This window comes from Diceros bicornis, chromosome 12 (assembly GCF_020826845.1).
Source record: "Diceros bicornis minor isolate mBicDic1 chromosome 12, mDicBic1.mat.cur, whole genome shotgun sequence".
In the NCBI taxonomy this organism is placed as follows: domain Eukaryota; kingdom Metazoa; phylum Chordata; class Mammalia; order Perissodactyla; family Rhinocerotidae; genus Diceros; species Diceros bicornis.
In genome coordinates, this window is record NC_080751.1 from 75,538,135 (window position 1) to 75,563,994 (window position 25,860).

At 49.0% G+C, this 25,860-nt stretch overlaps 1 protein-coding gene across 3 annotated transcripts in view; it reads left to right on the top strand.

Annotated features, from left to right (window-relative positions):
• The window catches only part of EIPR1 (EARP complex and GARP complex interacting protein 1), a 145,593-nt gene that overhangs the window by 79,394 nt on the left and 40,339 nt on the right, over positions 1-25,860 (top strand). For all 3 annotated transcript variants that reach the window (XM_058551855.1, XM_058551856.1, XM_058551857.1), the window contains one exon: positions 13,962-14,118. In XM_058551855.1, the coding sequence (XP_058407838.1) occupies positions 13,962-14,118 (157 nt within the window). The remainder of the gene's footprint in view (positions 1-13,961; positions 14,119-25,860) is intronic.

The following is a 25,860-nucleotide window of genomic DNA, read 5'->3' on the forward strand; positions in this document are numbered from 1 at the left end:
ACAGCTTTGTTTTTTGCTCCTGGTTATATACTTTACTTTCCTGAAAACATAGGTATGTATTTAAAAATATGTATAACTATTTTGTAGAACGTATAATTTTTTTCAGAATGTACAATTAGCTGTATTGCTAGAATCAGAAGTCCTAGAATCTATTAAGTTGATAAATGAAACGAAATGTTAATAAACATGCTGAAAGAGAAAAATGATCTTAAACCTTTACCTCCATCCTGGGCTTCAAATATAAATATCAAACTGCCTGGGTAGCCATTTCACCTAGATATGTCTTGAGCATCTCAAAAGCAGCACAACCTAAACTGTTTTCCTCTGAATGACTCGTTTTGATGAATGATACTGCCATCCTTATTGATATCTAGGTGCGTTTATCACTCAGGGTCGGGAAACCACAGCAGGTATTTCAGAGAGAGGGGATTTAATACAGGGAATTGGGAATACAGGCAGCAAGGGGGATGCTGATGTGAACCCATCTTGGTTACTACAGGAAGTGACTCACACTCCTGCATGGAGGGGCAGAGGGTACAGGTAGTGTCATTGGAATGGGAGCTTGAAGGAGGCCTGCACAGCACACACTCCGCACACGGGCGCACTGGAGGGATGGCTGACGCCCGTACAGTAGGTCTTCTTGGGAGCCTCCTTTGTGGTGATCCGTGTTCACGTGGGCAGATAGACTCATGCTCTATGCTAGTTCTGAGCAGTCCACCTGCATCCTTCCTTGCTTTGCTCCTGTTCTGTTCTTTCCAAGCCGGATCACATGGTCAGGATGGAGGCCACTGCCCCGATGCTGATGTGGCCATCTCCCCACCTGGGCAACGTGGACCACCAGGCATATGCTCAGGGGTTCGTCTCCTTTCAGACACTCTGCGTAGGGCACTTCCCATTGGTGCCGTGTCTGGGCAGACTTGTCTGTAAGCTGAGGGCAGGTGTTCCTCCCACAGGATGAGAGGAGTGTCCCCAGAGTAGAGGCAATGTGGCCGCTGAATTAGGCACCTGCTGTGCTTTCAGGACCTGTTGGAATAAACAAAATTCTCACTTGGCGTTGGTTGTGTCTGCCCCTGCTTATGGCTTGGTGGATTGACAATCCCTGTTTCGTGATGCGCTGTACTCAGAGTGTGTAGTACCTTTGTCTCACGGTTAGGCAGTCCACTCCTGCCCTCCAGGGTCAGGAGCCGCCAGGAGCTATTCCCGACAGCAGAGCAGTTTTATTCATAAGCAGGCACTGCTTGACAATAAGACCCTAGGTCTGGCCTGTGACTCTCCTGCCGGGGGTCGTCAGAGGCTCTGCACAGCGATCTTGTTGGCCTCGGACACTGTGAGTACCACTAGGGGTGCTCAATGCCTGGACCTACAGCAGAACCTCTCCTGGTCCGAGTTCCACTCAGCTGGCAGGCAGCCTGATGGGTCCCTGGGTTAGAGCCCCACAGTCAGCGTGTCATATGTTGCCACCAAATGTTGGGTCTCCTAGTGACAAAGACACCCCACATGGTCCAGATGGCCAGACCCTTAGGAGTGTCACTGAGGCAGCGGCCCTGGACTTCCACGGGCTTACTCCCCACCCCTGCACCTCCCTTTTACTTGGGCGTCTGGGATGCCCAATGCTTCTTATCCAGCAGGCCTAGGCGGCAGGCTGCCCTCAGCACGCTGTTCTGTCCCTGCAATCCAGTGTCTGGATGCGGTCAGGGTGTATGGTCTGGGTCACGGGGTGGAAACCAGTTAGCAGGGCCAGCAGGGAAGTTTGGTATGAGGACTTACTCACTGTGACGGAAGAGTAACTGATTCCCAACAGGAGGCAGCTCACTCTGGTACCCTAGGACTCAGAGGTGCGCCTAAGCAGGGGAACGTGGAGGGGTGCAGACTGTGTTGGAGAAGGTGTGGTTGGTTCAGCCTGCTGGACAGCAGACAAGTTGGCGGCTTTGGCCAGGCGGAAGCTGGTCTGCAGTTGCTGGGTAGTCAGTGGGCCACCCTTGAGTGCAGGCGGCCACAGTGATGTTGTGGTGTGCCCTGAGAGGGCAGAGGGGCTGAGAACCGTCAGGGCTGCAGGCAGGGTGCAGGTGGGCCATGCAGGGGCCTGCGGAAGGAACCGGAATGCTGGCCTGAGCCTGGGGCCTTCCAGGGCTGGTGTGGGCAGTAAGCCTCGGGGTGTTGTGTTCTGTGTTGAGAGGGCCATGGAAAGGTTACTGCCAAGCCCAGGCAGCGGGGTCACAGAGGGCCGAGGGTCTTGGGTCCATTTGTGGGCCAAACTCCCCGGGCACCCTCACACCACACCTCTCAGGGGACCCCACTGCAGAAGCCCCTTCCTCCTGCAGTGCCCCTCAGAGCCCTCGACTGAGAAGGCCAATGCGAAGAGATGTTCGAGGGCTTGGTGGTGTGTCGCAGAGCAGGTGTGAAGGGCGTGTTCAGAGCTGAGACAGGAAGGGCCACTGTCGTTTCTGTAAAGGGCCAGGGAGTAGCTCTTTCAGCTCTGTGGGCCATAAGGTCTCTTTCTCAAACTCTCCCTTGTTTCCTTTTGTATCTCTTTATAATAAAAACCATCCTTAGCTCATGGGCCGTACAGAAACAGGCAGTGGGCCATTTTGGCCAGCAGCACGGCGTGCCCACCCTGGACGAGCTTCTGGTGGAGAGCAGAGACACTGATGTGGGCTTGCCGGGGCCGTGAGCTCCTGTCTCCTGCTAGTGGTGGTGGCTAGCTGCGGCTGACCCTTCCAGATTGGCATTGTGAACGAGAATGTTAGATTGATATGTGTGTGTCTGAAGCCAGGGGCTGCGTTGTTCTCCTCTGTGACAGCAGCACATCAGAAATAGCAGTGCAGTTGGCGTCGCGTGCCTGACGAAGTCTGTGACAATCCACTGTCATTCTCCAAAAGCCTTCTGCCTGCTACACAGGCCACGGCCGTGGTGGGGAGTTTAGTGGGAATCTGATGAAAGTCAGCGCGCCAGTGTCTTTCAAGACTTGGGTGGCCATCCTAGCTCTCCATCGCCAGCAGTATGGCCGTGCTGCCTTTGCTTACTGTCTTGATAAGGAGGGGGACTTCCAGAGGCTTCCGATGGTCCTTCCTGTTCATCACTGGACCTGCTGTCCATGGAGTGGGTGCTGTGTGGGTATCCTGGCAGTGCCCAGTCTGTCCCTTCCATTACACATTCGGGAGTTTGGGTGGTAACTGCAGGGGGACACGCTGGCCCAGTGGCCCTCCGTGAGGCGGGTTTGGGTCACAGCTCCACAGGTCTGTTGTGTGGAGACCCCTGGGGTTGGCATCCGCTGTCACAGGTCTGGATCCTGCCCTTTTCCCATGGTACAGCCTTCCTAGAACGTGCGCAGATTCTTTTAGGGAAGGCTGTGAGGAAAACTTTGTTATTCTTGTGGCATTGCTATAGGGTCCTTCCCTAAGGGGACCTGGGCTCCCCTAAAATCAGGGGGCTCTGAGTCTGAGCTGTCTTAGGTCAGGCACCGAGTGAGAGGCCCTGCGTCTTCACTGTGGTGACTCAAGGCAGGTTTCCCCCCAGACTTGAGCTGTGCCCGTCACAGAGATCAGGGGTGTTTGAGTACCCGCCCCTCTCTTCTCTCTTTTAACCACCGCCAGATTGCCACCCAGGGTGAAATGTTCTGGCTGGCATTGTTCTCACGCCTGGTCTCTGGAGGTCGTGGCCGGTCCCCCCATCCATCCTTGCCTCTGCAGTCAGGGACCCTGTTCCGGCGATGGCGTCTCACCTGCCACCACCCTCAGAGCTTCCCGGGGGTGCAGCGGCTCTCTGCACCCGTGCTGGGAGATGAGACAGCAGGCAGGACCTGCTCAGTGAGAAGCCTCTCTCGCCTTTGTTCCCTCTCTGCAGTCAGCCCTGCTTCCTGCACACCAGGCTGTATAATTATGCCCAACGCTGTCCTGAAGCCTTTGAAAGGCCGGGGTAGAAAAGCGCGTTGAGGCACAGCTTTGGGTTCACTGTTGTGACGCCGCGTTCTCCCTGTGTCACGTGCTTGCCCATGGAGCTGGAGTGCACTTTGTTCATCCTGCTCAGCCTGGGCCAGACTCAGAGATGGCTGAAGTCTCTAAAAATAGCCCTTGGATTCCAAGTGTACCGTCTGCATTGCTGTGCCCTGCGGAAGCCTCCTCCCCCTCCAGCTGGGGATCAAATTATGTCCCCAGTCAGGGCACTGTTAGCCCGTTAGCGAGCTGACTTGAGCGGCTATTCAGGTTTACAACGGCGCTAATCTCTTTTGAATTCCTCTAAGCCTTGGACTCAGTAATCCCTTATACAACAGCATGCTCTGCTCCCTGGGTGCAGCTGGCAGCCTCGAGGGTGCCTCTTCCATTCGTTTGCCCCCATTATCTGTTTATCTCATTAAGTGCCTTTAGCTTGTGTGTTACACGTGAAAAATAGACAGTGGCATCAGATTGGCCTTAAAGACACAACTTGGTATTTTCTTTCAAAGCAGCGGACTGTTATATGAGACTTCATGTCATTTCTGACTCTGGTGCTAATGAGCTGTGAGCTTGAGGAAAGCAGCTCACTTCACTGGGCCTCAGTTTCCTCACTGAGAAATAGCAGTGCAGTTGGCGTCGCGTGCCTGACGAAGTCTGTGACAATCCACTGTCATTCTCCAAAAGCCTTCTGCCTGCTACACAGGCCACGGCCGTGGTGGGGAGTTTAGTGGGAATCTGATGAAAGTCAGCGCGCCAGTGTCTTTCAAGACTTGGGTGGCCATCCTAGCTCTCCATCGCCAGCAGTATGGCCGTGCTGCCTTTGCTTACTGCCTTCTGACGGAGGGGTGGGCTTCATGGGGGTGATGTCTGAGTGCCCTTCTGGCTTGGATGTCCGTGGTGCTCTGACTCTGCTTGGTGAAGCTGCGCTGTGGTTAATGCCCTGGGCCTGGTTCTTATGGAAGCTGCGGGCCCTGTCCTCTGGGAGCTCCCCGTCATTATGGTAGTAACTCAGGACAGGCAGTTACATTACAGGACCGAACTTCAGGATAGCTTTAAAAACAGAGATAAAAGAAGGATGCCTCGCTGGTTATTACAGCATTTTCCTTCTAAAGATCGGGTTTTCCTTCGTAAAAGCACCTTAGTTTCTTTGATAGCTGCTGGATGGGCATTGAATGCTCTGTTGAGATTCATACAGATATGGAAATCCTCAGAGTTTCAGAACCAATTTGCATGTCTCGATGGGTATATTCCAGCGTTTCTTATTCACTGCTGTTTACCTTCAATTTCATCTGCTTCTGAGGATTTGGAGAGATGCTGATAATGCCTACCGTATTCCTTGGACCTGAAGTGCACTCTTTATTCCGCATATTTTGCATCCTGGTGCATTTCTGGGTTGGGGAGTTGAGCTACTCTGTGCGCGTAGCTCTAACTTCCTGGACTTCCTGGGGGTGATTTCTAGTGTCTGCGTTTTTCACTGAGGACTTTGGACTCACCTTATACCCACCACCTATTCAGACTAAGTTTTGGAAAGAAAACTTTATAATCTTTCAAAAAATTCAGATAAGTGTTCCAAACACTAGAAACTCCTTTAAACTTTTTTCCTCTTATTTACCAATTTTTAGAAAAACGTATTGGTTGACTACATTTTGCAAAGGTACCTAATGCGGTTTTCATTTTGATTACGTGAGCTCGTCCCTTGCTGACAAAGATGATGTTTCTGTTGCTGTGGTCGTTATTTGTCACATCTGACTGCCCAGTGGGGACCCCCTTTGGCCTCCCTGCCCTGTAGAGCCCCTAGTCATGTTCGGGAGCGCCCTCGTGTGCCGACCCCACAGAGTGTTGGTTCACTGTTTATCCAGGCCATCTAGGACGGGGAGGTGAGGAAGATTAGTGCAGCATTGCACCCACAGCCTCCAGGCCTCATGTTTCCTGGTGGTGAGCCACGGAAGTTCTGGAGGCCATGTCTCCTCCGAGCAAACATGGGAGCCAGATGCGTGTCATGGGGACCACACAGCAGGGGTGTGCATTCAGGGGATCTACAATGTGGAAATGAAGGGTCTTCTCCAGCCGTCCACCTTGTGGTTTCCTGGGCATTATCCCTTCTTGCCTGTGTTCAGTGCTCCTGGCTTGTGTCCCCTCTGCCAGCCTCTTTCCTGGTTCAGTCCATCTCACACGCTGATGCTGCCAGGTTGTCCGTTCTTTTTTTTTTTTTTTTTTTGTGAGGAAGACCAGCCCTGAGCTAACATCTGGTGCCAATCCTCAATCCTCCTCTTTTTACCGAGGAAGATTGACCCTGGGCTACCATCCATGCCCATCTTCCTCTACTTTACATGGGACGCCGCCACCGCATGGCTTGATGAGTGGTGCGTCAGTGCACGCCCGGGATCCGGGCCAGCGAACCCTCAGGCCGCCAAAGCGGAGTGCACGCACTTAACCACTGCGCCACCAGGCCGGGTCCGTGGTCATCCGTTCTAAAGCACAACGCTCAGCCTTTTTTCTCTTTTTTTGTATTGACTGAATTCTTACTCTCTGCCAGGCTCTTGTGTCCTCATTCAAAATTGCCAGCTGCCCCCCCACCCCACATGATGCAGAGAGGACCCTTCACACTCATTGTCTAGTCTTCAAGACCCTTCCTGGTCTGGTCCTAGGAGGGCTTCAAACCTCATTTCTTTTTTTTTTTTGAGGAAGATTGGCCCTCATCTAACATCTGTTGCCAATCTTCCTCTTTTTGTTTTTTCTCCCCAAAGTCCCAGTACATAGTTGTATATCCTGGTTGTAGATCCTTCTAGTTCTTCTGTGTCGGACGCCGCCTCAGCACAGCTTGATGAGCGGTGAGTAGGTCCATACCCAGGATCCGAACCAGTGAACCCTGGGCCACTGAAGTGGAATGTGTGAACTTAACCGCTACGCTGCTGGGCCGGCCCCTCAAACCTCATTTCTTATGGCTTTAATTCACTTTCCGTATCCCAAAGTGAACTGTTGGCCATTCTCTATCCTCCCAGGCCCCTGGGCCCTTAATCCTACTGCTGGCGTGCCTCTGCATCCATTTCCATGTGCCCCGATCTTCCTCGGGACTTAGGTTAAATAGCACCTCTTCCCAACGCTCTTTCCTCATAGTTCTCTCCCCAAGAGAAGGTATCTCTCTTGGCTTTAGCATCGTACCTGGATCTCTCTCCACACACCTGCCGCTGCTGACCTCGTGTGCTTTAACCATCTGAGTGGGTTTGCATCCTGTGGGCAGTGTCTGTATCTGACTCAGCTCTGTGTTCTCATCACCACGTGGCGGCGAGCACACACACAGGTGACTATAGTTAGTGTTGCGTAGCAAACACCCACAGCACCTAAGGGCACACCAGAAGCATTTGTTTCTCTCTTATTGTCTGCACGTCGGCTGATCTATGCTGGACATGTCTGGATGTAGTTCCAAGCTGCAAGTTGGGTCCCTCCACTGTGGACAGTGGCTGTCTAGGCCATGTTCTGACAGCAGTGGCAGAAGTGTGAGCTGTCCAGCCGGCTGTGCAGGTGGATCTCAGGTCTCTGCCTGCTTCTCGTCTACTGACCTCCCATTGGCGACGCAGGCCACAGGGCCTAAACCAGGCCTAGAGTGGGGAAGAAGCGTTTGCCTCTGGGGGAAGGGCTGCAGTCACCTGGCAAAGGGCGTGGGTGCAGGCAGGGGTAGGAAGTGAGGACAGTGGTGCCCTGCTTTTAAATTTTGCGACTAAGGTTATTTATTGAAAACAAAAGAGATTATTTTTTCAAACAAATGAGAACATGTAATAAAACGTGTGTCCTTGTGCCAGGTACAGTGCAGTGATGACCTCTTTCTGTGGGCGGAAGCAGTGCTGAGGCGGCTGGGGTGCACTGGGCATGCTGGCAGGTGGTGCCCTGAGAGATGGAGGGGGCCGAGGCCGGATGGGCTGGGAGAGCCTCAGACCCCCGTGTAGACGGGACCAAGCCTCAGGGCCTGCTGAGGGCCACTGGAGCAAGGATCGCTGTGTCTGCCGCACCTGGCCCCCGTGCCTGGCCGTTAGCGGAGCACCTGGTGAGAGCACGGCCTCTGCTCAAAGGGGGCAGATCCTGACAGGGCTGGAGGCGGAGGCTGTCTGCTAGCAGCACTGCTTGCAGCTGACCCGCAACTTTCCTGAGGGGAGGTCTGCGGGGCACCTCCGTAGTTGCCATAGTCTACCCTCGTGCCACTCAGACCCTCTCTCCCCTCAGACCCCCCAGGGCCCCGGGGGCCTCTCTTCTTGAGCAGGACTCACCAGAGGAAGGGTAGTGGGGTGAGCTACAGCCCCCTGCTGCAGTTGGCCTCAGGGCCACAGCTGGACCCATCGTCCCTCTCCCCCACCATCCTTCCTAAGTGCCCCCTCCCTCAGCTGTCACCTCTGCTGCTCTCGGTAGTCCTCCTGTTGGGGTGCCCCAGTTCCTCATGCCCCAGGGCCTGTGCCCCTGCTAACCATACACACCCTCTGAGGCCCAGTCGTGGTTGGGTGACGGAGACAAAACTTGCTTCAGTGCACACCCGTGTGCTGCACGTGTTCGGCCGTATTGGGGAACAGCCTCTCTGCCAAGGTGGGGCCCTGCTCCCCGCGGTCCCTGGACAAGAGGTGGCTAAGGTGGCAGTGGTCACTTGTGGTTTGATGGGATCCTTGCCGTGTCCCTGGCAAGAGCACACTCTTTGGGAACAGGACCTCCAACCCTGCAGAGCCCAGGGTTGGGGACACAGGAAACACAAAGGCCCCGGGTGTCCTGGGGGATGATGGTAAGTGGGCTCAGTCCTGCTCTCACCCTGGTTCCCAGGCCCATGTGTTCTCATGCGGGGGCCACGGGGCCATGTGGGAGTGTCCTGTTCCCAGGCCCGTGTGTTCTTGTGCTGGGGACATGGGACCATGTGGGAGTGTCCAGTTCCCAGGTCCGTGTGTCCTCCTGCTGGGGACACGGGACCACGTGGGAGTGTCTGGTTCCCAGGTTTGCGTGTCCTCGTGCTGGGGACACGGGACCACGTGGGAGTGTCTGGTTCCCAGGCCCGTGTGTCCTCGTGCTGGGGACACGGGACCACGGAGCAGTGTCCGGTTCCCAGGCCCGTGTGTCCTCGTGCTGGGGACACGGGACCACGTGGGAGTGTCCAGTTCCCAGGCCCGTGTGTTCTCGTGCTGGGGACACGGGACCACGGAGCAGTGTCCAGTTCCCAGGCCCGTGTGTCCTCGTGCTGGGGACACGGGACCACATGGGAGTGTCCAGTTCCCAGGCCCGTGTGTCCTCGTGCTGGTGACACGGGACCACGTAGGAGTGTCTGGTTCCTGGCACCACAGCTATGAGCGGGCCCTGCCTGTGTTGAGCTTATAGTAGCCCACAGTCATTGGCCAGAACCCACTCACTTTCTGCAGAGGCCAGATGGTGAATTAAACAAGGCCCTGGCCCTTCATGCCCTTGACCCTTAAAGTGGGCACGTGTCTCCACTGCCCTTTGCCGGGGTGGGGTGAGGGGGCAGGGTCAGAGGCTTCCATCTGACCTCCCACTAACCCCACAGGCCACAGACCCAGTGGGGGCGTTTTACCACCTGCCATCTGTCAGTCCCATTTTACGTTCATGGGCCATGGAAATGACCACTTGCTGGGTCCGCAGACCCAATGGATCTGCTGTGACCAGGCCCTGTCCAGGCCTTCATTTATTACCTGGCCCCCAAATGTCGCCACTTTAACAGGGGGCATGATGACACTTTGGGTCTCAGACCTTATGTTCAGTAGACCTTGAACTGTCTGGGTCCCCTTTGCCCAGGGTAAGTGGCAGTAGGTCTTTGGGCACAGACTGGGGTAATCATTACAGTATGTACTTGCCCTACTGTTGCGGGTTCCTAACTCCTGGGGATCTGGCTATATTTTCTGTCAGTGGGTCCCGGGTCTGAAACTGGCTCAGACCAGCACTGTGTAGGGGATCATGACTTGTAATGGGGTGACTTCCCTCAGCCTCCTGTAATGGGGTGACTTCCCTCAGCCTCCTGCTCATTCATTCTTGTTTTCTTTTGAATTTGTATGTATGCATGCATGCATGTATTAGGCAGGCAGTACCCTGTTGGAGGGCCATCTGTTTTGCTCCTAGGAATGCCGTCTCATGTTATCTGTCTCCACGGCTCTTGGCCAGTTGGCCTTCCTTGGCTGGCACCCTGGCCTTGTTGGTCTTTATGATAATTGCTCCCCTCGACTTCTGGCAGTTGCATACCATCAGCAGGCCACCACTGCTTTGGGGCCAGGTTTAACTGCTGGAGTCAGAGAGTGGTCACCAAGCTTGTTATCAACAAGTCATGCTTTGTGATGCTCTGTGACAGCCTCTCCTAGGAGTGGAATTATTGGGTCATCTGGTAAGTCCATGTTCAACTGCCAAAGTGGTTTCCAAAATGTTTGTGCTATTTTACGCTCTTTCTAGCAGTCTCGGAGAGGCTCAGTTGCTCTCCATCTTTGCCAATGCTTGGTATTGTTGATCTTTTTTAAATTAAATTTTAGCCATTCGAGTAGGTGTGTAGTGTTTCTCAGTTGGGGTTTATTTTGTGTTTCTCCAATTACTGTTGATGTTGAGCATCTTTTCTGGTGCTTGTTGACATATATTTTCTTTTTGTGAAGTGTCTGATTCAGTCTTGTGCCCATTTTAAAAAATTGGGTTATTTGTCTTATTATCAAGTTGTAAGAGTTCTTTATATATTCTGGACACCAGTCCTTTGTTAGACATATGTATTATGAATATTTTCTCCCAATTTTGCTTCATTTTTTTAACAATGTTTTCCAAGAGCAGAAGTTTTTAATTTTGATGAAGTTCAGTGTCTTTTGGTGAATAGCAGTTCTTAATTTGAATGAGTTCTACGTTATCAATCTTTTCTCCTATGATTAGTGTTTTTTCTGCCCTGTTTAGGAAATCCTTGCTTTTCCAAGGTTGTGAGGTATTCTACTATATATTCTAGAAGAGGTTTGTGTTGTTTACCGTTTACATTTTGACCTTCAGTCTACCTGGTGTTGGTTTTTGAGTATGTTGTGAGGCAGGATACAAGTTCATTTTTTTGTGTGGATATACAGTTGATCCAGAAAAGACCGTCCTTTGTCCACTCCAAGGCAATGGCATTTTTCTTGTAAACCAGGTGACCATCTTTGTAAGGTCTGTGTGGGCTTCGTTTTCTTTCTATGGGGTATTTGTCTGTCTGTGTACCGATACTAAACTAGCACCGGATTTGGAAATCATCCAGTTTTCTTCTTCTTTGTGGCCGTCTTGGCTGTCTGGGCAGTTCACATTCCCGTGTGGTTTTCTGACTTCAGAAGCAGGTTGTTGATTTCTACCCCAAAGCTGGCTGGAACTTGGATCGAGGCTCACGGACTGTTTATAGTAGTGCAGCTTCCAATCCGTGAACATGGTAGACCCCTCCATTTATTTAGGTCTTGACTTTCTCTCAGCAGTACTCTTCATTTTGCGCATCTTTAGTCTGAGGTATTATTGGATATTTGATTTTTTAATGCTAGTGTGGATATTGTTTCAAATTTCATTGTCTAAATTTTTGTTGCTAATCTATAAATATCCAATTGATTTTTATATACCACCTTTGTGTTTAGCAATTCTGCTAAATTCTCTGTCTTTCTAATAATATAGTGTAGATTCTCTTAAATTTTCTACACACAAAATCATTAGCAAGTTTTGGTATTTTTATTTCTTCTTTTCTATTTGTAAACGTTTATGTTTTTTCTTGTCATACTGAAGTAATTGGGACCTCTCGTATAATGTTAACTAGAAGTGGTAATACAAAGCATGCCTGCTTCATTCCTTGTCTCAAGGGGAAAGCATTTACTATTTCACCCCCAACTGCTAGGTTTGCTGAGTGAGCAGGCAGTGACAGGAGAAGAGCTCTTTTCCTGACACCTGACCAGATTCTCCAAAGAAGGAATTTGTTCAAGGGGAATCTGCCACTAGTTATTTTTTCCACATAATAGCTATTTTTACTATCCCATACCTTCTGTCATTTTGTGCATTTCTTCATTTTGCAGTGCAGCCACAGTGTTCTTACATTATTAGTTGCATCACTTTTCAGATTAGACATTTCTTTTTTTGTCATTTGGGAAGATCAATATAGTCTGTGCCTCTGTTGGGTAAATGTTTCCGGCATTCATTTCTTCTTTCCACTCGAAGTTGCCGACTCTCTCTTCGGTTATTCTTGTATTTTTGGGAATGCCATTGCCAATCTCAGAGGCTCTACAAAAAGACTATGTAACTGAAAATTTCAGCAAAAAAGTTAGTTTCTCATGTAGACAGAAACCATTGTGTGCTACATTTTCATAGTTAAAATGGAAATGTTGCCTTAAGTGTCTATCTGTGACACATGTGACTCTTTGTTTTTCAGCTGCAGTTTCGTCTCTTTCAGACCCTAAGAGCACTGAGATTGGATGGGGAAGCCGTGGTTGAATTTTTGATCCTTCTACGTATTATTTGGTCAGCTGATCACAGTAATAATAATGTTACCCATGAAGCCAGGCATTTTGCCCATTGTGTTTGCTGCTCTATTTCCTGGTTGATTAGTTGGTGTTTAGATTGAAGGACCATTGTAGCTAATCAGAAGTGGGGCATTTTCTGTAGTGTCAGGTCCTTTGTTTTTTTCTCATTTCATGTATCGGAAATACTGCTCATGAGGTGTTCTTTCTTGTTCTCCAATTCTTTTATATTCTTCACTTGATATTGGTTGATGATTTAATGTTGAAACCTGTTCGTTGTTTTATCGTCATTTATTAAATGCTGATTTTAAAAGGGGAGGTGTTTATTAGCACATATCCAGTTTAGAACTAAATGGAAAGCAAATTTAGAAAGGATTTAGATTTAGGAATTTATGATTCAATTTTTATCATATACTATTAAATCTGATTATTTTGTCTTATTTGTCTTTTCGTCTTACTGAAAAGTTTTTCTAGAGGGGCAGAGACCCAGGGTCTGGCACGTTCCCTGGAAACAAGTGACCCCAGGCTTTCTCATCTAAGTTTAGTCTCTTTATCCATAAAGTGGCTTTTCATGGTGCTCTAAGAATGCGCGGATTCCCAGAGTCTCATAAAAATCAAGAGTGTCGGGACTCTGAGGGGTACTGAGCAGCCACCACGGGACTCTGAGGGGTACTGAGCAGCTACCAACAGGAACGTGTGAGGATGCTGATCTTGGTAGGAGATGCTGTGCTCATGTGGCTGGTGATTCAGTGGAAAGTGTCACACCGGGCACTGGGCTGCTCTCTGCCAGGCGAGCCAGGGCGCACCAAAACCCGCCATATGGGCCCAGCCTGCGGTGCCCCTGCTTCCATGGACTCACTGCCGTAGTGGAGTGGGGTCAGATAGCACCGGTGACACTATTTCCATATGGAGTACTGCTCAGGGTGCTTGGTGCCTGTGTACGATGCTCTCACAAGGCTCTGAGGAAGAATCCATTCAGTGCCAACCTTAGACAGACCTGAGTCGCGTTCGTGATGGTTACAGTCACACGTCACTTAACAACGGGACACGTTCTGAGAAATGCGTCATTAGGCGATTTCATCGTGCTGTGGCTATTGTAGAGTGTACTTACACAAGCCTGGATGGTCTATCCTACTGCACACCTAGGCTCTATGGGACTAATCTTATGGGACCACTGCCGTCTATGTGGTCCGTCGTCGACTGAAATGTCCTTATGCGGCACATGACTGTATATCTTTAGCACCCCTCCCCCCCATTTTGCTCCCTTCTTTGAAGAACTGTTGAAGAAGAACGGAAGGAAATCGATTTTGAGGAAATTAAATTTTCTTCTGAAATGGTGATGGTTTTCAAACAAGGAACCAGTGGGTTAAGCAGTTGCTGACTGCGAGCAGTGCCTGTTCTGCTGGCTGACGCCGGGTCCGTGCTGCTCTCTGCTCTCTGCTGCCCGCAGTGTTAAATATTTTACAGAGCAGACATGCCCTGCCTCCAGATGTGGGTGGGTGTTGGTGTGCTGTCTGCGGGATGTGCCACACACCATGCTCTGTTGACGTTATCCTCTGTTGCTTAGCTTCAGACAGCAAAGTCCTGACATGTGCAGCCGTGTGGAGGATGCCGAAGGAAGTGGAACCAGGGAGCCACGAGTCCCCTGACGACGCGTCCAGCACTGCGCACACCCTGGAGCTGCTCTGTCACCTTGACAACACAGCCCACGGCAGCATGGCCTGGTAGGGTTCTGCATAGTTCATACGCCCAGCACGAGCCTGAAGGTTAGATGGCGTGGAGTTGTACAGGTCCACACTGCAGAAGCTGCGGTGCACACTTGAAACCTCTCCTTTCTTTTAAAGTGATGGTGTAAATTGCTTGCTTGCTTTTTTTGTAGTCCCAGTAGTTTTCTAGATAAGACACATTTACAGAAACCATGCTGCATACATAGTGAAGGAGCCTGCGTCCTCTTTTCCTTTTCGTCCAGAATCAGTGTTGCCCTGGTCCCTGCCAGCATGATGGCAAGCAGCCCTGTGCAGCACTGACGTGTCAGATCGCTTCTTAACTTGTAAGTTCACTTGTTACTTCAGGTTGGAAGCTTATAATTCTCCTTCTGTGGACTGAATATGGATTCACTGTGCACAGGTCCTGCCATACCCCCAAACCCTCCTTGTCTTCCTCTTGTATTTATTTCCCCCAGAGGTGACATGCAGTATCAAGGCAGAGAGATGCCACTACCATTCATTAGGGCTCCCTGGCCAGTCGCTGCCTGCGTGCTGTGATGGAGGGTTTGCTGTGCCTGCTGTGGTTACCCAGGGACCCTCCTCAGAACACTCACTCATCTCTGAAGTCATTGAAGCAAACTCAAGAAGCCGTGCTTTCTAGAAGGGACTGTGGGAACGTAACGTTGTTATGAGTGTTTATAATTACAGCAGCAGTTATTGTTTCACTTAAAGCAGGAACACGTCTGTGTGTGTGTGTCTGCGTGTGTGCATGCATGAGAAAGAGAGCCGCACCCTCTGTACGGTCAGTTCTGCCAATTACATAAATTTAATCCAGCAGGTATTTATTAAGCACCTGCTTCTCACACCTGTCAGGCTCCAGGGACGTCAAGGTGACAGCTCAGGGCACCCGGCCTCCAGGAGTCATGATCTCTCGGGGGAGACCCGTGGTGTAAACATCTAACTGAGACGCAGAGTAGGCTGTGCATTCACTGAAATCATTATGAACCGTGTGCTGCAGGCACCCTGAGGATGGAGTAACTAATTTTTACTAGAGGGATTGAAGAGGGATTTGCTAGGAGGTGACATTTGGAGCGGGGACTGATCCCAGTTTCCATCACGAGCTGCAAGTCTTGAGTAACGGAGGGGAGCAGAGCTACAGGCCTGCGCGGTTTGTGGCTCTGGAAGGCCTTCTGTGTGTTCGTTTGTGGTTGGTGTATGCTTGTGATGTCAGGCTGCCACCAGGGCTGTGGTTGGTTCTTCTTGCAGAGATGTCAGGCCCCATCCTGCAGAGTCGGGGGACGCAGATGAGGAGTCCTATGGTCCCCAGGGGGCACTGCCTTGGCTGCCTGAGTACAGAGAGCCTCTCTGCAAATGACACGATGCTATTGTTCCACATTTCAAACAGTAACCACATTTCTCTTAAACATTTGCACGTATGTGTGTATGAGTGCGAGAGGATGTGTATGCATGTGCATGTGTGTACTTGTGTACACATGTGCATGTGTGTGTGTGCACGTGTGTGTGTTCCAGGAGATACGCTGGCACTGGGGGAGCAGGTGAGTAAGACACAGTGCAGGCCTGCCTCATTTGGGGAAGGTCAATGTATACAGACAGTGTCGGTGCCTTTGGAGAGTGCAAAGATAGGGTGAGCTCAGAGGAGGGCACTCTCCCTGCACGGACGAGAAGCTAAGGGAGGGGCCATCGGTCTGTTTGCCCAGCTGCCCACCTAGGTTCAAATACTCCGTCAAATGTGCCTTCCGAAGATCAGGCCATGCCAGTCCCTGTATGCATCCTAGGGAACTGAATGTCAGAGTGAAATGTTAAATCTGGATCACATACCTGTGATCGTACACCCATGAAAGATGAACTAGTTAGGAAGTAATTGTTGATATTTAACACTTCCGGATTAAACTGTCCTCCTCAAATTCACCTTGGAATGCTGTTATTCTGAATTTGCTGCCATTGTTCAAAGTAATTCTTGAGTTCTTTTAAAAATTATTATATTGAGGTCATATTGATTTATAGCACTGTGAAAGTATCAGGTGTGCATCATTGTATTTCAGCTTCTGTATAGACTGCATCGTGTTCACCACCAATAGTCTAGTTTTTTTATTCATCACCATACATATTTGCCCCTTAACCCCTTTTGCCCCCCCCAACCCCTTCCCCTCTGGTAACTACCAGTCTGTTCTCTGTATCTATGTATTTGTTTATCTTCCATATGTGAGTGAAATCATGCAGTATTTGTCTTTCTCCATCTGACTTATTTCACTTAGCATAATACCCTCAGGGTCCATCTGTGTTGTCACAAATGGCACAATTTTGTCTTTTTTTAATAGCTGAGTAGCATTCCATTGTATATATATGTACACACACCACATCTTCTTAATCCATTCATCCGTTGGTGGGCACTTGGATTGCTTCCACATCTTGGCTATTGTGAATAATGCAGCGATGAACATAGGGGTGCATATATCTTTTTGAATTGTTGAGTTCGTGTTCTTTGGATAAATACCCAGTAGTGGAATAGCTGGATCATATGGTAGTTCTATTTTTAATCTTTTGAGAACTCTCCATACTGTTTTCCATAGTTGCTGCACCAGTTTGCATTCCCATCAGCAGTGTATGAGGGTTCTCTTTTCTCCACATTCTCTCCAACACCTCCAACATCTTTCTTGTCTTGTTAATCATAGGCACTCTGATAGGTGTGAGGTGATATCTCATTGTAGTTTTGATTGGCATTTCCCTAATACTTAGTGATGTTGAACATCTTTTCATATGGCTGTTGGCCATCTGTATATCTTCTTTGGAAAAATGTCTGTTCGTATCCTCTGCCCGTTTTTTCATTGAGTTGTTTGTTTTTTTGTTGTTGAGTTGTATGAGTTCTTTATATATTTTGGAAATTAACTCTTTGTCAGATATATGATTTGCAAATATTTTCTCTCAGTTGGTGGGTTGTCTTTTCATTTTGTTCATGGTTTCCTTTGCCTTGCAGAAGCTTTTTGGTCTGATGTAGTCCCATTGTTTATTTTTTCTTTTTGTTATTCCTGAAAAGGAGATAATGTTTCACAGTTGTGGTGATGGCTCCATGGCAGGATCTCTGTGGTACTTACCATATTAGTTAGGATACGTAATAAAAATAAGGCAGCAAAGGGGTTGGTGTAACATACCCTCAGCCCCATTCTCTGCCTGATTTTCTCAGTTCTGCACTGTGGGGCTGCAGGTCCCAGGTTGAGTTAGAGGAGCCACCTCGTACCTGTAGCACTTGGCTCCTGTGATGGTGACAGAGTCGTCAGCAGCTTGGCTCAGTATCATGTCTTCAGAGAGGTCCTTCTTTAACCATTCCCTCTACATAATCACTGCTCCACCCCCACCCACGCCTGTCTGTCAGTTTACCCAATTTTATCTTTCTTAATAGCAGTTATCACCGCCTCGTGCTCCACTATCTGTGTTCATGCTCTCTTTCTCTGTAGACTGAGCTTCCTTGGGCTGATGCCTTGTCGGGTTACAGGCTGTGTCCTCAGCACCAAGGACAGTGCCTGGCACACAGCAGGCGTCTGGTATTTGAGAGAGAAAAGGAACAAACTGCAGCTGCAGTAAGGATGTTGAGCCGTGACTATGAAGCGGTCCGTTCTGAGGGGTTTGTGTGTCTCGCCTCATCCTTGTTTATTTCCCACAGTGACCCTATGAAGTAGGGACTGTTGCCGATAAGATAACTGCAGTCCAGAGAGAGTAAGGAGAATGCATCCAGAGTCACTCCCTCCTCGAGGACGCATTTGGGATTCATAGCCAGGCAGTCTGACCCCAGAACCCCACACATCACTCCAGAATTGCCTCCCTGCCGAATGAGCAAAAGGAGCCATTTGTGGTCATCACAGTGTGATTTGGGAGTATAAACACATCTTTGTCAGAATGTGTTTTGAGAATGTTCACGCATCTTCTAGCTGGTCCTTTCTGGATGATATAAATAAAATAGTGCTTTTTACGAGAACTCCTCATTTTGCAGATAACAAAGCCACCATCTGTGCTCGTATCCTTTCTCCTCTCCACTCTTGGTTTGCTCCTTCGCTCAGTGTGTGGTGACCGTGGAAGAAACGGGGGCCTGGTCTCTGCCTTCAGATCTGTAGCTCATTCACACTGTCCCTCTGGCCAGGTCGTGTCTCTTTGGGCCTTGTTTTCTCATATGTGAAATGGGAGTGATTCTAGGGGATCTCAGATGCTCTTTCCAGCTCTGAATTCATTAGATGCAGGGCCTCTCTGTCACACTTACTTAGTGCCACATACCTTTTTCCTTAATGAGTCAAATAATAACTCGTGACCCTCTTTACACTCTGCCTGAGCACTGAAGTGAGAGGCACCACTGCTCTGCCCAGGCGGCCTGCCTCCCCTGAGACACCACCCTGGCGACATCATTCAGATTCATGATGTCTTTACACCAGCGGCTTTTGGAGCCCTGATAAAGGGGAGGTTTCCGGGAACTGTATAGGTAAGAGCAGGAAGGCGGTAAGGATTCTCTGAGTGCGCCGTTCTCTTGTGTCGGCTCACCGTGAGGTTGTCAGGTTGAGTCTCCACAGTGCATCCTTATCACTGTTGGCTCCAAGTCTGATTAGCCACAACAGGGTAATTTTGTGGTTCTCCACCTCCCTTTGATGATGAAGAGGCTTTCCAGCTGTTAAAGAGTTACGCACCTTAGCTGTAGATTAATGCTCCCTGCCGGCAAGTGGAAGCAAAGACAAAGTAATAGAAACTCCAGTATATTCTTGGTGTGCTCCATTTCCTAAGTGGTGCATCAAGAGTAGTCACAAAAATCGCTGTGTTTCATGGATGATGAAAATCTCCTTTAAAGGAGAAGTTGCTAAAATCCATAACCAGCCTTTCGAGATATTGAAACAAATTTAACAACAGTTAGTGCAGTCTCCCCCCACTCACACCACCACCAGAGTGTGGAGGAGTCCGTGATGGGCTGGAGTTAGCCCCCTGCAGCCTCCCCCCACTCACACCACCACCAGAGTGTGGAAGAATCCGTGATGGGCTGGAGTTAGCCCCCTGCAGCCTCCCCCCACTCACACCCCCACCAGAGTGTGGAAGAATCCATGATGGGCTGGAGTTAGCCCCCTGCAGCCTCCCCCCACTCACACCCGCAGCCTCCCCCCACTCACACCCCTACCCAGAGTGTGGAGGAGTCCGTGATGGGCTGGAGTTAGCCCCCTGCACTGGACGCGCTGGGTGTTTCTCTCGTGCCTTTTCAGATGGCTGTGACACTTGCACACAGGGACTGGCTGACCTTGCTTCCTGAGCCACCTTTTGGGGGGAAATACCTCTTCACTGTAGGTAGAGATAGATATTACTCTGAAATGCCAGGCAGACTGAGGTGTTTGGGAATACCTGGAGCAGTGGGTGTGCCTGTTACGATGATCATTAGAAGAAAGAAAAGGGCGTAAACCGTGCTGTGGGACTAGAGAGGAAGGGCAGGAACAGCAGAGTGTGGGTCCACCAAGTACTTGAGGTGTTTTGTCCAGGAAAGAAAAGGGTTTGGCCTCATCTCTCTTTGTTTTCCTCCTTTTTAGTTCAGTAGAGTAGGACAGTGGAAATTGACGTGGGTGAATGTTACGGAGTAAATTCATGGTTATCCTTGACATCTTGCAAAAGTTGTCTTTGAGGATAATTAAGAAAGTATGTTTGAAGTTTTCAGAGATCCTGTGATACGATTCCACTGTTAACAATGGTAGAAAATTCTCAGTGAATATGAAGTATCATCACTGAAGATTTACCAGACTTTTTAAGATTCACGTCCATGCTTTTCACTTTCTCCTAACGTAGATGTACAGTTTTTGAAACTGCACCCAGAAGTGGCTTCCCTGGGTACTGGCTCACCATTGAAATTGTCCATTAGCTTTAAAGAAGCCCAGAAGGATGCCTAACATCCCTTCTTTGGTGTAGGAAAAGAACAATCTTCTGGTATTATAGGATAATATTAAAATGTCTTTCTCTTTCAAGTTTGTTTAAAGTCTCCATTGTAAAAAGGGAAATTGTTGTCAGAGTCTCCCTGGCCCTGTATAAATGTTATTAAATTAAGTTAGAAAGGGGTGATGATGAAAAAAAAGTAAAATGCAATATGCAGATACAACTTCCTCTAGGAAGATTCAAATAGGAAAATCTGAACATACAGTGCAGAAAGTATAGATAGTTATTTATATTGCAGTAGAAATGCATATCTTTTCTAAGATTTTAGTTCATTTCCTTTGAGTAATATGGTTCAAAGTGTGTTTCATTCAATCCTCTTATGAACCAAGTGGGTGTTTCCCAGGACATGTTAGGCAGAGAGACATACCAATGTATCCAATGGGAGAGTTTAGAAAAATGTGTTTTTTAAGGTTTTATTTATGATTATTTAAACTTGAGATTTAAATGATTTAAAAATTTTAAACCTGAAGGTGTACTAACTCTTAACTATAGTTGGTTTTTCTTTTGTTTAAAAACCAGAGAGTGGGGACGAGAAGGAGGAAAAGAGGAAAGCCCAAACTTCTATTCAAAATTTTATTTCAAAAGATGTTATGGTTTAAAGCTGACTCTGAGTTGCTGGGAAGACCCGAGGAGCAGAGGTTGGACTTGCTGTACTGGCCGCTGAGTGGGGCGCAGTGCTGGCCCGCATCGTGGCCTATTCTCTTCCATGGATCAGGGGAAAGTCTGCCTTGGGGAGGAGAGGCTGTGACCTCTGCACGAGGGCTGCACAGATGTATTGCTCAGAGGACCCAACTTCATCATTTGAGCCCCAGCTCTGCCTTGGCTCTCTCTGGAGCTGGAGGACAGGACAGTGGTGACTCTGGCGCAGAGCCGCACCCTGGGGGTTGGCCAGTACAGGTGTGTCCTTCGTCAACCACGTCTGCCCCAACCTTGGGGTAGATGCCTGACCCTCCAACATTTCCTACTGAGGGAGGCTTCTGAGGAGTGCCGGTCTCGGTGGTGAGTGTCGTTGTTTCTGCCCCCATACTCCATAAACGGGCCTCTTTCCATTTCTGCATTCCTGCTGTCAGAGTGCTTATTTCTGTTGAGCTGTGCACATACACCACGGAGCATTCCCTTAGGCTGTTAACTACAGACGTTAGCCTCCCCCAAAAAGAAGGAAACGCCTTTCCCCTCATGTCCAGCCTCAGTTTGTCCTTTGCCTTGTGTGTGTGTGTGTGTGTGTGTGTGTGTGTGTGTGTGAGAGGAAGATCAGCCCTGAGCTAACATCCATGCTAATCCTCCTCTTCTTGCTCAGGAAGATTGGCCCTGGGCTGACATCCGTGCCCATCTTCTTCCACTTTATATGTGGGACCCCTGCCACAGCATGGCTTGATAAGTGGTGCGTAGATCCGTGCCCAGGATCCGAACCTGCAAACCCCAGACGGCTGCAGTGGAGCACGTGAACTTAACCACTACACCATCTGGCCGGCCCCCTGTCCTTCGCCTTTTGTCTGACTGTAAACAGAGTCATTTGGTTGATGGAGCTGCAAGTTTGTGCAGGCGGGAGATGTTGGAACAAACACAGACTGTTAATAATTAAGTCACCCCAAGCTGAAACTCACAGAGACTCGTCTCAGAAGGGGGTACCAGGCAGCGCGTAGCACGATTCTTTCACTGGAGGTCCTGATGTGTCACAGCCACCAAAAACTTTCACATCCACAGATTTGATCAAGGGTGCTTCTTGACATAATGGTGGAACTCGTAAAGTCTTCTTTTTGTAATCCTTTTAACACTTGTGAGAAGCTCTCCTGTGTTCTATTGTGAATTTTCAAGCAAGAAGAAATTAACTAGACTGCCAAATCTGTATGTTTTAAGAGAGAGAGATATAAGCTGGGGAAATAATTTATTACGTTCTTTCTTTAAAGGGTTTTCAAAATTTGATAACCAAGGACTTAATCACCAATGACTTAATAGATATGTTTCTTCCTTAAGGTTTTCCCTTTTTTCAGTAAAATAGTAAACTTGATGAATTTTAGAATGCAATTGGAACAAATCGTCTTAAACAAGCATTTCTTTTGTGTTGAATCTTTGTTTTCCAGCAGCTGCCTTGTGCATGTCGTGTCGTGGTGGTTTCCGTCTTTTTAAGAGTTGTACCACCCTGTTGGTGGAATCAGGGCACCCCCACTCCCCACCCTACAAGGCCGTGGGCAATAGATAAGATACACAAATGACGTGAATTTAAATTAATTCCGTATTGAGATTGTTTTAAGAATTTCCATTGTCCGTTGAGCTGTGCTCACCCCAGGTGCCAGAATCTGGAGTGTGAATCCTTCGTTGTGGAGTCCTATATCTGAAGATGAGAAGTAGGTATTTTGTTTGATCAGCATGAAACCTGCCAAATTAGAACCATCGTTCCTGCTGTTATGGTCCTTAGTGACGGCCTCACAGAAGTTTACAGTTTTTATTTGGGTTTATTTACAGAGCCAGCTCTTTTCTTGGGTCTTTCTCTCAGTGATTATGAAGGAACATAGCACACTTGCATTAGCTGTAGCTACTTGCTCTCTTTTTTTTTTTTTTTTTGTGAGATCAGCCCTGTGCTAACATCTGCCAATCCTCCTCTTTTTTTACTGAGAAAGACTGGGCTAACATCCGTGCCCATCTTCCTCCACTTTATATGGGACGCCTCCACAGCATGGCTTGCCAAGTGGTGCGTCGGTGCGTGCCTGGGATCCGAACCGGCGTACCCCGGGCCGCTGTAGCGGAGTGTGCACACTTAACTGCTTGCACCACTGGGCCGGCCCCTGTAGCTACTTGGTCTTGACTTGTTAATATAATTTTATGTCCTCCAAATTCACTGGTGGAGTGTGAGAAAAAAGAACAGTGGATGATTTTTATGAACAAAGAAATAAACTTAGTTTAGAATAGGAAGTATGGCAGAATTCTAGCTTATTTTCTTATGTTTATAGCACTAGTTCCGTGGTGATGATCCATGGTAAAATGGAATTTCTCTCTTTATTGCACTTTGCATACTCCAGTTATTCCAAGGTCTGTTACAAACAACAGTGATTGTAGGATTGCTACCATAAAGTGTCAGGGGTTATGTTCAGATGTGTCGCCATGGGTAGATAATGAGATACAGGGGAACTTGCCCTCCCCACAGTAGCTTTACTCATCGGCGAGGCCCCCGTGCAGTATCCAGTCTCGTCTGTATGAGTGCCTTAGAGTGCTTTTCTTCAGGAGGGAGCTTTGTTCTGTGTTCGGTTTTATGCTGCCCTGGAGAAGAACAGAGAGGCTTTGTTTATGGAAACGTCTTACGTGACTACAAGCTATAGGACAAAAGGCAAGTGCAGGAAGGGAATGCGGTGAAAGACCTAGAGCCAGGAAGCCAAGGGTAGGTTGACAGACAGGAGCCCATGCCTGAGGCTGGCACGGGGGCGCGGGTTTGGCACAGATCGCGAGTGAAAGGGGCCTCGGTTGTAATCTTGCTAGACCATCCAGCAAACCAGGACATGCGGTCACCTCGCTTAAGGGCCAGGAAAGTGCACTTGGGCATTCTGGTTTTACTTGTAGATCCTCTAATCCTATTTCTTATTCGATGGCAGCTTTTATTCACTCCTCTTTTGCATGTATGTGTGGGGTTTTGTTTTTCTTACAGTTTTTAGTAGTGGGCCAGCCCAATCTCACTTGTGACATTGGGTTTGGAAGAGGCACATCCTGATGTCTCCAGCAGACGTGCGCAGATGCTGGACCCCATTGCTTGTCCTCCTAGAGCATCTCTCATCGCTCTGTAGTGGGAAGTGAGGGTGTGAGGCGGCCGTGAGAGACTAGAATGTGTCTCTCACTTGGAAGCCGTGTGTTCTGTGGGCTGTCTGTGTTGGTTTTTGTGTCTTTTCCTTTTAGAACATCTACAAGCTCTCCTTCAGTGCTCTACCTGCATCCTCAAACGTAGTTAGACTATCCCAGAGGGAAAGAGCCATGAGCTTTCTCATCAGCCCAGGATGGCCGGTGGCCTTCTCCTGCATCTGGTCTTTCTCAAGGCAAGTTAACAAACTGTTAGAGACAAATTAGTATACGTTTTCTGAGGTACCTCGTTTTTTCTCCTCTCTTTTGCTTTGGGAATCTCTGGATCATCCAATAAATATGGCAAGATTAACTTTTGCAATGTGTAAAAGGCACATGTGTTCCCTTTCTCTTTAAATTCATATAATTCAGAGATTACAAATTTAAAGCCCCTCGGAAATAAATGGGGAATATTCAAAGATACGCCTTAATTCATGTTCTGCAGTTGTTCAGAGTCAACTTTCCAAATGGCGCATTTCCTCTGAGAAGAAGAAAATTCTTCATGGACCTTCCTCATGGTGTGGAGGACACGAGCATGGTGGCTCGACTCTTGGGCATGTGTGGCATTAAGTTCCAGATAAAGGCGTCGGCTCCAGCTCACCTGTGTCATTGTGTGTGTGTGTTGGAACCAGTGAAACAAGCTTTACAACAGACTGGCATCTTTCCCACGCATCCTCCTCTTTTCCTTTGTGAGCTTATTTTGAAGCTTGGCTTAAAGTCCCTCGTCTGGGGTTTGCCTGGGTCTCTGACACTCACCCCCCTGCCGCATGCCCTCGGGGGAGCAGCACTGCGCCCTGAGCAAGCTGCCCGGGGCTGGAGGAGGAGGGCTCCCGCCGTTAGACCCCAAGGCCAGAGCCTGACCAGACGCTTTCTCGGCCGGCTGTGCAGTGACCTAAGCTGTCCCTCAGAGGAGACGTACCCAGGACTAAGATATTGAGGCAGTGAGAGAGAATGAGAAGATGAGGCAGGTCTCCCATTTTGTGTTTTGACCTTAAAAACAATACAGAGCAAGCAGCCTCCTCCGCAGGGCCTGGGGTATCGGGCTGTGGAGCCAAGTGGCTGGTGCAGGTGACAGTAAGGCCCAAGCCCTGGAATGTTATCAGACCCCTGAGGGGGAGTCGTGTGATGCCTGGCTAACTTCAGATGGAAGCCCACCAGAGGAAACCCAGGTGCTGCAGCAAGTGACGCTGGTGATTCAGGAGCCATGCTGCCGGCTGTGAAGTGGTTAGGACACAGAAACGTGACGAAGTCTCAGTGCCTTTCAGAACAGAGACAGAATCAAGTTTCTGACCTCTCCTGGAGGTGTTTTTTCTTAAAATAAAATCTCCATGGAATGTTTTTGGTGCATGTAAAGGTGGAAATTTTGATGTTCCAGCCAAATTTCAGAGTAGATTTTGTGGTTTTTCAAAAGGAGGCTACTGGCATTTGGGGCAGAACAAGTCTGTTGTTGAGGCTGTCTGCACGTCGTGGGACATCCAGCCCCCCGGCCCGCACCTGCCAACGTACTCCCTCCCATCATCGTGAAAACCGAAGAATGCCCACCCTGTCCCAGATACCCCTGGAGGGCAGCACCGTGCCCAGTCTCAGAAGCACAGGTCTGATTGCATCCAGTAAAATCCAAGGCTTATTGAGCATCTACCATGTGCAGGCACTGTGCTAAATCTCGACTCATTTGATCTTCACACACCTATCACATCGGCGCACGACTGTGACGGAGGACGACTGTCCCACTGGACAGAGGAGGAGATCCAAGCACAAAGATTAAGGCACCAAGAGCTGGGATTCAGACCCTGCTGATCCATCATACGTCCCTGCTCTCAACCGTCTACGTCAGATGCGCTCGTGTTTTTAGGTGTGTGTACATTTTATGTGTGAGTGTGTTTACTCTTTAAAGATCCCTTCATACTGGAAAGTGAGATTTTTTTTGGATTAATGAATCATTACCTTTCTGGAAGGTTCTTCCTCGAGCCCCTT